A 13,456-nucleotide genomic window follows, 5' to 3' on the forward strand; every position below is an offset into this window, starting at 1 on the left:
TATGTGGTATTGGTAGCAACACAGGCTGGAAAGAAAACTGCTGCAAAAAGGGCTAGATAGTCAAGGGTTTATAGTTGTTGTCGTGGAGTCTTTTCTGTAAAGCAAGATATTTTGCATATCAAAATGCCTGCGAACATTTCTGGTTTTACAGTATTAATTCCCGTTGCGATCTTCTATCTTTGTTTCGTTATCATTATAATTTTTTTTTTTTTTCATCTGAATCCTTCATAATAGAGCTGCTGGCAGCATTTTTTCCCCATCGGGCATCCTGTCTGTCAGGTATTATCTTTTCTTAAAAGTTTATTTGTTTTCGCTCAAAAGCTGAAAGCAATTCAGCAGACCTCGTCATATTTACTAGACTCATAGGTGACGGCAGGCAAGCATTTTCAAAGCGTTCATTGATCGCATGAGTGAAGCTTAACCACAACCTTGTTGATGGTAATAACGGTTCACACGGGCCCATGAAGTACAACGTATGATGCTGGGGGCAGGAGGCTTGCTCATAATGTCAAGCTATCCATGATGTAACCACAGGAAAACTTACAGTTAGGATCCTTGACTAAAACTCGCAAGTTGCCGGGTACGTACCAAGTGTACAAATACTTAACTTCCGTAGTGTTTACATGATCCCTAATAATCATTTGGGGCTCTGCTATCATTGAATTTAGCTTATTTTTAGTTGATATGAAGTCAGCTTATAGTGTGAACATAACTATTGGTAAGTTATTGGGAAATTGGGCATGATTAATGATATCACAGGTTATGTATGAAATGCATGGACAGAATAAGATACTGTACAAATTGTACATGCCATATACTGTATTTCACGAGTCTAAATTTTCGCGAATCGGGACTTCACAACAATTTCGCGAGTGGTTAAATTCGCGTTCGTGGCGTCTTATACTGAACGGAGAAATTTATACTCGTACGTCACATTCACATTGGCATTAGAGTCAATATTTTCGCGAATAGCAGCTGACTCGCGAAATTCGCAGAAATAAAAACCTTGTGAAATATTCGGCGTATACAGTAGGTGAAGCTCATGGAAAAGAAACAAAACAACCACCCCCTCCTCCCCCCCCCCCAAAAAAAAAAAAAAAAAAATAGCATACTCAATCACTGTACATAGTAATCTACAATGTATGTTGTAATAGGCCAGGATTTCTTTCAGGGTAAACTCTTATATTCAAGGTTCAGGTTGAATTTGATTGGAAAAGTGATTAAAGGCAAGTTTAGTAAGGAATGAATACTCATTGATACAAATGCTTGACACAGCAAAGACAAAGAATTCTATTGTTTTTCATGCTTGATTAAGCAATGGTATCACTTATTGTTCATGCTTTTCCATGTGATAACAAAATGAGATAAAAATAGTACTTCCTCTGACACATTTTTCCCATGATTTGCTTGTGTATTATAAATGTAAATACAAAAGAATAATTCATTTGTCAGTGTGCACTTTATTTTCAAGCTGCCATTTATCATTGCACAACATTTGTAGAATGATTGTATATGCTGAAGGATTGGATTTCTTCTTTGCCTGATTCATGCAAGTAAAGGAAAATTTAGCAAGGATAAGTGAACATATTAATGTACATTTGTAGGTTGTCCTAAATGTGGAAGCTGGTATTGTGGTACATCCCAATCTTGGGACCTTTTGGCTCTCTGTTATCCCCCTTCTTAAAAAAAGAAGAAGAAAGAAATTGAAGCGAATAAAATTCATGTACAAGTGTAGAACTGTATGTAATGATTACAGGCCCCCACTTCATGTTTGGTGAAGAGCGAGTACAGCCTACATATATGTATGTGCAAGATCATTAATTTTTTTTTTCTCCCCTCATTCATGAGACTTTGTTATTTCATGTCATAGGTGTAATGTACACGTTGTAGTTCATGGACACATACAACTGTACGTGTACGTACTTACAGATTGTTAGATGCATGCCCTTGCATAACGTACAACTGCATTGTAATGTGTAGCCCCTTACTGCTTGTATGCCAATCCTACAACGCTACAGGGAAGTGCGCTGGACTCTGAATGTGGTTAGCCATCTCATCACCTGCCCGGCAGGAGGGCCCTAGCATGAAATTTCACCTCCACATTAGATTTTTTTTTTCATTACAGTTAATACAGAGTTTTGAAAGCTCTTTCATATGATATGATCATCATTTTTTTTTTTTTCGGTGATTTTTTCGAGCCCGCAAGCCTTAGGGCCCTTCTGTCAGGCAGGTGATGTTTTGTCAATTGCATCCTATCTGAAGCTTGGTTGTGGTTCAAGGAGAAGTGGCTAAGGACCTAATTGTCAAAGACTTTTTAAATGTGTCCTTCATGTATTAATTTACATGTAGTAATATGTACCTACAATCTTGGTTTCTTATCCTTTTCTTTCCATCTTTTCCTGCTGTCAAACACCTTCAGAGCCTAGTCTCAATCCAGGCTGAGTTGCAAGAGCTGGTACCGGGCTTCCACTTCAACCTGGGGTTCTCCGGCAAGTACTTCCAGCGGGGGACGGAGGAGGAGAACCGCGGTGACCAGCGCATTGTGGACCAGGCCCGCCACTTCTGGTGGTTCCCCCACATGTGGGATCACATGCAGCCCCATTTAACTGGGAGCACTGCCAAGCTGATGGAAGGGATGTATAAGAACAAGCTCTTTGCTGAGGTGAGTTGTGAAATACAGTGTACTCCTGCTATAATGAACACTGACATACTGTAACAAAATTTTGTTACAAAGAAGTAAAAATTCAGATCCCAAAATTATCATTTGTATATCTTTACGTACTTTATCGTTCAGCTATAACAAAATTTTGATGTAACGAAAAAAGAAAAAAAAAAAAAACTGCCAGTCTTGATGACTACGATTGTATGTTGTAATGGGAGTCTCTATACATGTGTAAGAGATTGTCATTATATACATGTATTACCGACTAGATCTGCATGTATCACATACATGTGAATATACCATTTAACCTGACGACAGTCGGCAGTGCCATGTCCATTGAGCCACAATGGCCCCTCTATGAGCTTGGGATAGTTGTGGTTTGAATACAACTGATGAAACCAGAACAGCAGCTTTATTATAAAAGCCTGAACAATAGTGTCAGTGACACTGGGAAACAATTTGTCATTTAAATGGTGATTCTAGTGGAAAATAACTCAAATTTGGATTTTTTTTTTAGGATGTGTGTATTAAACTAAACTAGAATCAACAATTCTAATTATAATCATGAATTCAAATTCTAATGTAGAGATTAACACTAGTAAAAAAGAACAAAAAACTCAAATCACAGTACATACATGTAATTAATATTTTATGTACAACTTGACCTGGAAAAATTTGATTTCGGAGGAGGAGCTTATGTGACCTTCCAAGCACTTCTGTCAATAAACTGTGTGCCACACACACATTTACTTACTACTGTAGAAATTGTTTGAACTGCTGGTTGATATGTAGCTTCCACAGCCCTCACTCATCGTCGATATCGATGCAGTGAAGGTAGAAACATTTCAAAGCGCACACTAGACATACAAGTTTTATTGACCTACAGTTGTAGCTCAAAGGATTAGGCAGCATCTCCTTTTGTGAATTCACATTCCAATCATAAATTGTAGTTTTCAAGTTACCATGTGTATGGTCCAATCATTCTAATAACAAATTGCAATCGCCATGCAAATCTTAATTTCTACAATAATTTCTTTCTCACGTGTAACTGCTCTTAGTCAGCAATGTCAGCATACATGTACAGTGTATTTATTTTTAAAAGATGGCCAGTTTGATGCTGTGATGTGAAATGGCATATGAGCAGAAATCTTTCATTACTTCAGGCATCAAACTATGAAAACGTACATATTGATAAAATTTGTGGTTGGGTTGTGATGATGACTATGATAATGATTCAATCTGTTTCTGCAGTGTAGGTCAGTATGTAGTTGATTTATTTGCATTGAAGTACAAACATAAAACTGGAAAGTTCACTGGAGTTGGGAAGTGTAATGATTCTTTTGTGCTTGGTAGGAAGAGAATAATTCAAATTTTACATGCATTTATGGATAAGCAACACAATAAAGCTGATATATCTGTAGAAAGTCCTGAAATATCAAATGGTTATGATTGTATAATGATATAGCATTTTCAGTGAATGAGTTACACCTTTATTGTTTTCCCTGGTAATATTTTGTATGCCCTCAGAGCTAAAATACATACAATTCTTGTCATGTTGCTTCTGCCACAAGCCAGAAATACAGTGTACTGACAGTTACTGTAAAGCAAGATATATTCATGGCATGAAATTTTTTGTGAATTGGAGTTGACGGCTTTTTTTGTGGCATGCAATTTTCGCAAATTGTCCCTGGCGTTCAATGCATAATATAATGTAGACAAGGACTTTTAAATGCATTTTAATTTTGTGAAACTTGGCTATCGTGAAATTTGCGAAATTAAAATACATGCGAACTTGTTTTACAGTAGTGCCGTTGCATGTTATGGCATCATAGCTTCTCCTGTGTATTAAATACAGCTGTAGACTCCCTGAACCATCTCATATACACATTGTTTCTGTAAATTATCTCCCCTCATACATGTGCTTTACAAACATACTGTACATTGTAGAGTCACTTTCCATTGTTGTGTACTATTTCAAAGGAATTCACTGCCAAATTCTGGGCTAAACTGTGAATTCTGTGGTCTGCCCTCTGATTAAGCTCATGGCAAGCAGTGAGAGTATTTCATTTCCTATCATAACCGATATGAGATACTAATCCATGACTCATTTCTCCTGCCTAGCTTCTACATCCATGTCATCTGGCTTACTTTGACCGGGTCGCTCTCCTAGTCTTGCAGGCAGACCTTTCATTTGATGAAGATTCTTCACACAGATTTTGAATTTGCTCTTGCATGTATCTCTAGTCAGTGTGTGGAATCTTGGTGTTACAAAACATAGTTCTCAGAAAGGCTTAGAGTTTTATCTGCCACCATTTGGAAGTTGCTTGCAATATTTTGAAAGTCTCTAAGTACCAAGAACTTGTGTGGCTGACGCAATTTGCCTGGATAATGAGTTGCTGTGGAGTATTTTGAGATCAAAAGTGTGAAATAATTTAGGTCAGAGTACCCAACTTTTATTCCTCGAGCCCTCCCCATGCAGAAGTGAGTAAGCAGAATGTGATGATGAATCGTGCATTAGCAATCGCATTTCCCAACAAGCTACAAGCGATTCACTCTGGCATGGAAGATTGATGGATACTGCTATGGCCCGATTATAAAACATTATGTAGCAACCATGAGTGGATGTGTTCTCAAATTGCAGTACTGTCTGCAAACCTTTTTGGCTGATATTTCACATTTTCGTTGTTAGCCAACTGAACTTGTGTTATCACATTGTTATTTCACACATTTCTTATAATGCATAGAGCACAAATCAACAGCTTCTGCCGGCATATGAGAACTGTGTTTTACCTGTAACATTCACCTTAAAATAGACTGTTTACAGAACATGCTGCCAAGTTTAGTTTGAAATGTGACTTCTTCCTCTTAACTCAGCAGCACAGATGAATAATGTAACAACAAAACCCATCCTGGTTTCTCTTTAAATACCACATACTTGTATTTCTTTTTTAATGAGTATGTACTTGTAAGAAGTATTTGAATAAGAAAGTTGTAGATTTGTTTTTCTGTACCATGCCAGCTAATGCAGTAGGTATGAATCCTTACATGGTGTGGGATTTGGTACAATTGTAGAACAGTCATACAGTTGTAGTTACTGAAGACTATAAAATCTCAAAGGTAATATGGTAGAAGTTCTAATCATGTTTTTTTTTTTCATTTTGTTAGTGTGTGTGTACATATTGTAAGCAAAGGTCACCTGTGATGCTAGAGAAGGATCCCAATATATTCGATTGATAATATTGGTCTGCAAGCAGTTTTGATTGACAGCTTCACATACCAATTTCTTTATGCAGTGTCAAACTTTTCCTGATGATTTTCTATCAAAATGGCATTTAGGATGCTGTACACATGTATCTCAGTAGAACCATCTCAATAACATACATACAAACATGTAGATGTCATTTTACTTTTGCAGTTGAGATACAGTGTAGGATAATCTGAGTCCTGTTTTGCATATACTCATACATTCTAATGTACAAATTGTACACTGCCAGTCATTTGTGCTGTATACAACAATCTATGAACAAATTATGAATTATCCATAGGAGTATGTTCACTTTTTTCCCCCTCAAAAAGAACCCATCACTATTCTGTGTTTTCATATCTACACTATCTAGTATCTTTTTTTCTCCCGAACTGGACATTTTCATTTCAGGAGTCTAGGCAATTTCAGACTACGGGTACATAAAACTTGCAATAGCAATTTCCCTGCAAAATTAACTTTAAATGGATAGCCATGAAGCTTCCAATATGATAAAATGACATTGAATCTGAGGGTAGGACCAAACATGGGATGCGAATATGATGGTGGTAAATTGGCCTGATGGACTATGTTGATATTCCGAGCAAGATGCATCTAAAGGATACAGCCATTTACTGTGCGCGTATATGCAGAGTTGTTAAACTGGGGGCCTGGCCAACCTATAATATGGATGACACCATATTGTTGACCTGGTTACCCTGCACCATCCCATTACAGTAAATTGGCATACCATGTGTACAAGGGACATACTGTCAAGTATGTGAAAATCATTCCTAGCTAGTTTCATCCCAGCTTTTAGAGGACAGAAAGGGGAAATTTGAATACAAACTACCAAAACAGCATGTTTAAAAATTCAATGTGGCATCTCTCTTACGGCCAGGCAATGTTGACAAATACCATCAATTTTTACCTCTTTGCTATTTATGTTTCATAGGAATTGTGATATTAATCAAAATGTGTCTGCTCAAAATAGTTATAAGATCTGTTTTTGTAATACATAGGGCCCTGAATTATATTGTGATCACTAATGTCTAATCTAGTATTTGACACCCTCCTTTATTGTCCACTAAATTGAGAGGTCATGTGGTCATTGCTATAGGCTCCTAACCCAGGGACTACCATGCAAAATGGTCAAGTCATGCTAGTGTGGAGAGGCTGACTTCACAGTAAAAGTTATGCTTGTGTGACTGGGCAGCAAGACTACGTGTCAGATACCCCCAGGGACTACGTTGTGATTTCAGCGGGATTTGACATCATAATCTGTGATACTCAGCACAGAATAAGTCTTCCTTACTGTGTTGATGAGTGGAATTACATACTGTAGATCTTTACAGGGAGCAATGCCAGAAGATCTTCATCTCATCTGCATTGAGAAGGAGCTTGTTATCAGCCTCCCCCATAATCTCATTACGTCTTATTTTTCTCAAGACTTTGTATAGATCCTGGCACTAAAGGTGGTGGCTCTTCAGTAACTGCAATTGATGTGCATGTACACGTTGTATGTAGGCCCATCCTTGGAAAGTATTTACCTTGATGTTGGGCATAAAGTATACTGAACTTATTTGCCTCTGCACATGTTGAGGAATGGACATTTGTTATATTAATGTACCACTGTACTGTGAGGACTTTTCACTATCAGTGTGACTGGTTCTTCTGCCAGTTTTTGATACCTGATGCCACCCAATAACAAAAATAATAATCCATGATATTGCTTTTGACGCTTTCTCTCAAAACATTCATATCATATTTGCAAGATCTGCATGAATGCATTTACCAGATCTTTGCCTTTGCAAAATAATTTTATGCACCATGCTAGGTGAAATTATATCCCATTTTAGGAAGATATGGAGAGTTTTACTAGCCACTGTGCAGTAAAGCTTGTACAGAGCATATCTGAAAATTTTCCATTTGGAGTTAGTAATTGATTGTAGTACCTTATCCATACTTTTAAGTGTACCTCTAGGATCTTTTTCATCCCTGAATGCACTGCATTTCCTGGCCCTGTAGCATTACAGGATTTAAATGAGTAAAATCTCTTCTTCAATACTCTGAGTTATTCTGTTGTAATGCTATACAGTACTGGAAGTAAAGTGTACTTTTAGTCAGATGATCTTCTTTTGTGTCCTTTCACTCTCTCTCTCTCTCTCTCTCTCTCTCTCTCTCTTTAGCAGGCTTATGCTTTTGTTTCACTCACTCAACTGCCAGTATGGCTACAGTTTGATTTGTGCTCATCATTCCACACAGTAAAAGTTTGGTGGTCTCAATAGAATGCATGGCAGAGGAGATACAGAAAGCAAATTTGGTTACTTGTATGGGTGGTGTTAGGTAGTTGGAAAGCTTTGCGTCTCAAAGTATCGGACAATCAGCTTTTAGCAGTGTAGAGAATTCAAAATTTATAAATGCTATGCATTTGTGGGAAAATCGTCATTGTATCTTTTTGTGTACTTTTTCTATATGTTTTTACTACAAAAATGTTCCCCCATGGGCGACATTCTTATAATATTCTGCTCAGGGGAGAGCATGGCCAGTAGTCTGCTTATCATGTGATGATCGGAGATGCCAGTCATTACTTTTCTTTTGCAGCAAAAATACGGCAGGTTTCATGGAAAAAATACTGCTTTTCATATATTATATTATCAGACACTGTACACATCTCTTGCAGGGAAGGAAAAAATGTGTTTTTTTCTACTGGTATTTGATAACCCATATGAATACTATATACAGACACAGACAGACACACACACACACACGCACACACACACAAAGAAAGTCATAGAAAGAAAGGAGTGGTGAGATGATAGCTGATGTGCACTTAGTTTGTACTTAAGAAGATTTTGCTGCTTAATTTACCAACTGATGTTGCAGCTTTTGATCAAGACAAAGACTACATAAACACAGCCAGCATTCAATCAGTGAATGCCAGTCATGACTTTGCATGACCTGGTCATTGTAGTGTAATTATTTGCACCAAAATTTTTGTTAATTGTGCTAAAGTTAGGAATGAACTTACTCTTGTAAAACATGTGTATCATCTGTTAAAAAACAAAGAGTGTGGCATTATTAAGTTCTGTTAATTCATGTTTTTGCAGGAGAGAGCAATTATAGAGGAGTTTGTGAAGTTAATGAGTATATACATAGTGTAACTTTTTTTTTTTTTCCTCAGGTAATGGTCTTTCATGCTTCAAGCATTTCACTGATAATGCAAAGTACATTCTGAGTTTTTACACCGTATACCAATATCTTGAGGCATTATCCATCATGTCAGTTAAGATTTCTGATTTTAGCAAAGATGAAGAAATTGTTTGTGTGAGAGGAGGGTTGGAGAGTAGTCTGCTGTGAGTGTGCGTGTTTTTGTAACATCTTTAACATGTTATTTCAGCAGATTTTCTCAGCTGATTTGGTGTGGACTTAACCCGAGTGTTGCAAAGGACTTCCGTCAGTTTGGAACTCTGACGTCTTTTTTTACATATACTTTCTTTTTTGTGGAAACCACACACGGGAGTTCATGGCACTTCAGAGAAGACCAAGCGTCAGCGCCAGGTACACATTGAGAAGCTTGCAGACAGTCTTGGGTGTGACTCATGAGACTGACTTATAAGAGTTCATTAAACTTTGAGTGGTCCAGGCAACTTCTGCGGTGTTTTTTTTTTCCTTTTTTTTTTCGCCGCAGAATTGTATCCAGGTTGTGGAAAGGCCACCAAAAATTTTAAAGGAAAGAAAAAGTTGTGCATGGCAGCACTAAAGGCAATGATCTCACAATGGGACAGAATATCGTGTGGCGAATTGTTGAGATTTGCATAGAATAGATTCTGATTGCTTATTATCAAAAGGATGTCTTTATTTCACCTTAGGGTTTTATTGTAGGCCTACGCTTTTACTTTTTTTTTTAGGAGGGGGGGGGCAGGAGAATCAAGTGAGAACACTTTTCCTCAAGTAGAGGGATGCAAAATATGAGCTGGATATACAGTGTATGATTAAGTGGATCAGTTGCATCTAATCATTCTCAAATACAGTATGTGCAGTAGTTGCCAATATAATGAGTTAAAGATTGTTATTTCTGCTGCAAGTTCCCCTGGGACATAACATTTGATAATTCAGTTATATCATACTGCCTGACATGCCTTCTAAAGGAGAGAAAAAGAAGTTGATATCGCAAGAACCTACACCATTGTCTTTTTTTCTTGAAAAAAAGAAAAGAAAATTCATTTTGGACAGTGACAAAAGTAATGTGGTCATCACATTAGCAAGATGGTTGATTTGTGCTTCTTTTTACATTGTCACGCATGATGATTTACCACAGATCAAGTACTCGCAACCTTCTCTGTTGATTACCTGAATTTTACTCAGCTTGCCACCAATCCATTTGATGTTATTTTTTTTTTCCTCCTAAGAATCAAAACAGTTGTTCTGTCATGATGTCATTTTTACAACATTAGTGGTTCCAAATCTTAGGCAGATGTGCATACATTTCGTATGACTAATATAATGTGACGTGCTGTCTATGAAATGAAGGAGTGTTGTTGTCCCTTGTAAATATCCAAGTTTCAATATCCAGGCATGTATCCCTGGAGGCATACAGCATCACATATTTAAAACAACATCAAAAGAAAAAAAAAATGTAGTCAACTCATTGAGTGACGAATCTCAGCACAACAAATTTTAGCGACTTTTATGTCATGATGCAACAGGTGACTGTTCTGTGTGAAAAATGCGAGATGGTTGCTTTTGTGCTTCAGTTACAGTGTATGCTTCTAATCATATTTCTGGCTTCATGGCCTTATACAACTTGTTAATTTCAGCCAATTGCTCCCGTGGTATTGCCTTAATATTGTCAGGGACTTCGTAATTAAATCTCTCAGACGGAGGAAGTTGTCTAGCTGTCTGCTGCAGACCACCCTGTTTTATATGAATGAGATACGAGTAATAAATCCAGGATGCCCTTCCACCATAAAGCCAAATTTTGGGTGGCACACGTTTATAGCCTGGGGTGTAATGCCCATTATCGGAATTGTATGCAAACTTTTGTAGGGAAATTATCATTTAGAGAAGTCATCGTTTCAGGAACTCATTGTATTCAATGCTGTAAAAATGAATGGCTTAAAGTGTGCTGTAACTAGTGGCAGAGAAAGGGAGAGAAATATATAGAGAGGAGGGGAGAGGGTAGAGGAGGGAGGGCAGGAGAGAATGGGGAGATAGAGGGGGTTGGGGAAGGGAGGGGAGGGGAGAGGAGGGGTTCTCTTCACATCAGTTACCACATCATATTGTAGGTGAAAAATGAATGCAAATTTCTTATAACCTGCTATAACCCTAGCTAAACCTGTCCTAATGTGTGGAGGAACTCTTAGCTTATTGGAAAGCTCTGTCACTTTCATTGTAGTTCCATGGTTGGGGTGTAAGTTTGTGCGTGTGTGTAGGTCTCAGGGTGTGAGTCAAGGGCAATTGACACCGTCTGACAAGAAATCAGAAACCGCTGTTCCGTTGAGAACGTGCATCGGCAGAGTATGCCCTGCACCTACCCACCCAAGATTGGGTTACGGATCAGCACCGTATCAGTGTCACACTCCACAGAGTCACGGCGGCGTTGATGAATTGCAGGATGTTGTGCCTTGAGAGCCTTAACTGTACTGCGTGCTATGCATGTCTATGACATTGTCAATGAAATTGCAGTTAACAAAATTTCTTTTTATACCTAGATACATGTATGTATACATTCAAAAAAGAGAAAATGCATCCAAATTTGCGTGGTAATGCATTTTGTACAGAAATGCAGTAAATGTGTATGTCCTTGAAAAGTATGAATGGACCCCGATAAATTTTTGGAACGAAGATTATATCATTTAACATACGGTTCATTGAAACAGTTCTCATGATCAATCACATGACAAATATGTAATTTATCTCATTGACAGCCAGCCAGCCATAGGAATGGGTAGGATGTTCCTTTCATATCAAAGTGAAGTGGAATCTTTAAGCATTACAATACATTATCACACATTCAGTAATGATTCTGTCTCATAGGTGAGTTCTTCTTGAAATGGAAGTTGCGTCATTAGATATCTTTCATCAAGGCAAAGAGATGATATCCTTTGCTGAAATCACATCATTTCAGCACACCTCTAATCTGTAAATCTTCTCCCTGTCTGTGGGACCTTGAAAATATTATATAAACATTTGTTTTCCATGATATTACATTAATATATTTGATACATGAGTTCATCGAGTAACCAGAAAGCTAATGTCAACTGGTGTAAATGTCAGACATAAGTGTTGGTGAATAGTAGAATTGCTTTAGCATGTAGACTCATACTATGCCATATTTCACAGGGTTTTTATTTTTGCACATTTTGTGAGTCACATGGTCTTCACGAATGTAAAAACATGGGAGAATATCAACTCTGATCTTGACATAATGTGACATGCATGTATACGTTTCTCTATCTGGTGAATTTCACCACTCCCGAAATTTCCTGGATGTCCCGATTTATGAAAAATTAAACTCGATAATTACAGTACTGTATATGGCCTGTATAGTACACTGCCCACTTACCTGGTAATGGTATATAGGATCTGATTTCCAGTCTTACAAGGGGATCTTGATGGTGTAAAGCTGTGTATTATAAACCACACTAGCATTACAAACTTGGCTATATGATGACATAAATGGTATCCCGGGGTACCAAATAAAAATCAGCCATTTTGTTGAATTATTTATTTTTTTGAAAAGGTTGTACCCTGGGTGCCAAAAAGAGGAAATTATTTTGGTGCTGGAGCTAGCGCACGCTAGCCACTGCACTGCACTGCACTGAAGCACACACTAGTGGTAACACAGCGTGCCATGCACGCATGGCATAGTATAACATGCAGTGGCATGGGAATGACTATGTAGGCCTACATGCACACACAGCGCATGCATTTTTCTCTGGCTGTCCTCGAGTGGACGTGAGGTGGTGCTACGCAACGTGGTAATCCGGGGTACTACGGTACCCCGGGGTAACGCGTGATGTATCATATTATGCTCAAATGTTCAGTATCAGAGCCTGAAGTGACCCATTGCCATGACAGCTGTGTGTGTGTGGCTGTGTGTGTGTGTCTGTGTGTTTGTGTGTGTGGATGCACAACCTCAGAGGTCATTACAAAGTTGAGAACATGGATGTGGGTTGTGTGTTGATTGGACGCTTTATGACAAGTTGTTGACTTGGACATGAAGTTGTCAAAAAGGGTTTGGGAAATGGAGAGATTGGGGTACAGGAGGTCAGAAGTGGGGGGGGGGGGGGGGGGAGGGGATAACCTACGCAGTGCCAGATGTTGGCACAATTTCAGTTCACTGTTCGGTGAATGCAGGAGGTGGCTAAAGCACCATAATATGCATCCCTTATACAAATCTGTAAAGCATGCCTCGCAAGCTTGCCGCAAGCTTGCGGATTAGCTTGCCGCAAGCTTGCGGGCCAGATCTTGGCAAGCTTGCGGCAAGCTTGCGGCAAGCTTGCGGCAAGCTTGCAGCAAGCTTGCAGGGTTCCAAATATTTAAATGAG

The 13,456-nt window shown here is 38.4% G+C and overlaps 1 protein-coding gene across 1 annotated transcript in view; it reads left to right on the top strand.

Annotated features, from left to right (window-relative positions):
• LOC140229355 (bifunctional heparan sulfate N-deacetylase/N-sulfotransferase 1-like) overlaps positions 1–13,456 on the top strand; it is a 68,385-nt gene that overhangs the window by 7,148 nt on the left and 47,781 nt on the right. Inside the window, exon 3 of the mRNA XM_072309643.1 lies at positions 2,420–2,662. Coding sequence (XP_072165744.1) covers positions 2,420–2,662 — 243 coding nt within the window. The remainder of the gene's footprint in view (positions 1–2,419; positions 2,663–13,456) is intronic.

Source organism: Diadema setosum, chromosome 5 (genome assembly GCF_964275005.1).
Source record: "Diadema setosum chromosome 5, eeDiaSeto1, whole genome shotgun sequence".
Taxonomy (NCBI): domain Eukaryota; kingdom Metazoa; phylum Echinodermata; class Echinoidea; order Diadematoida; family Diadematidae; genus Diadema; species Diadema setosum.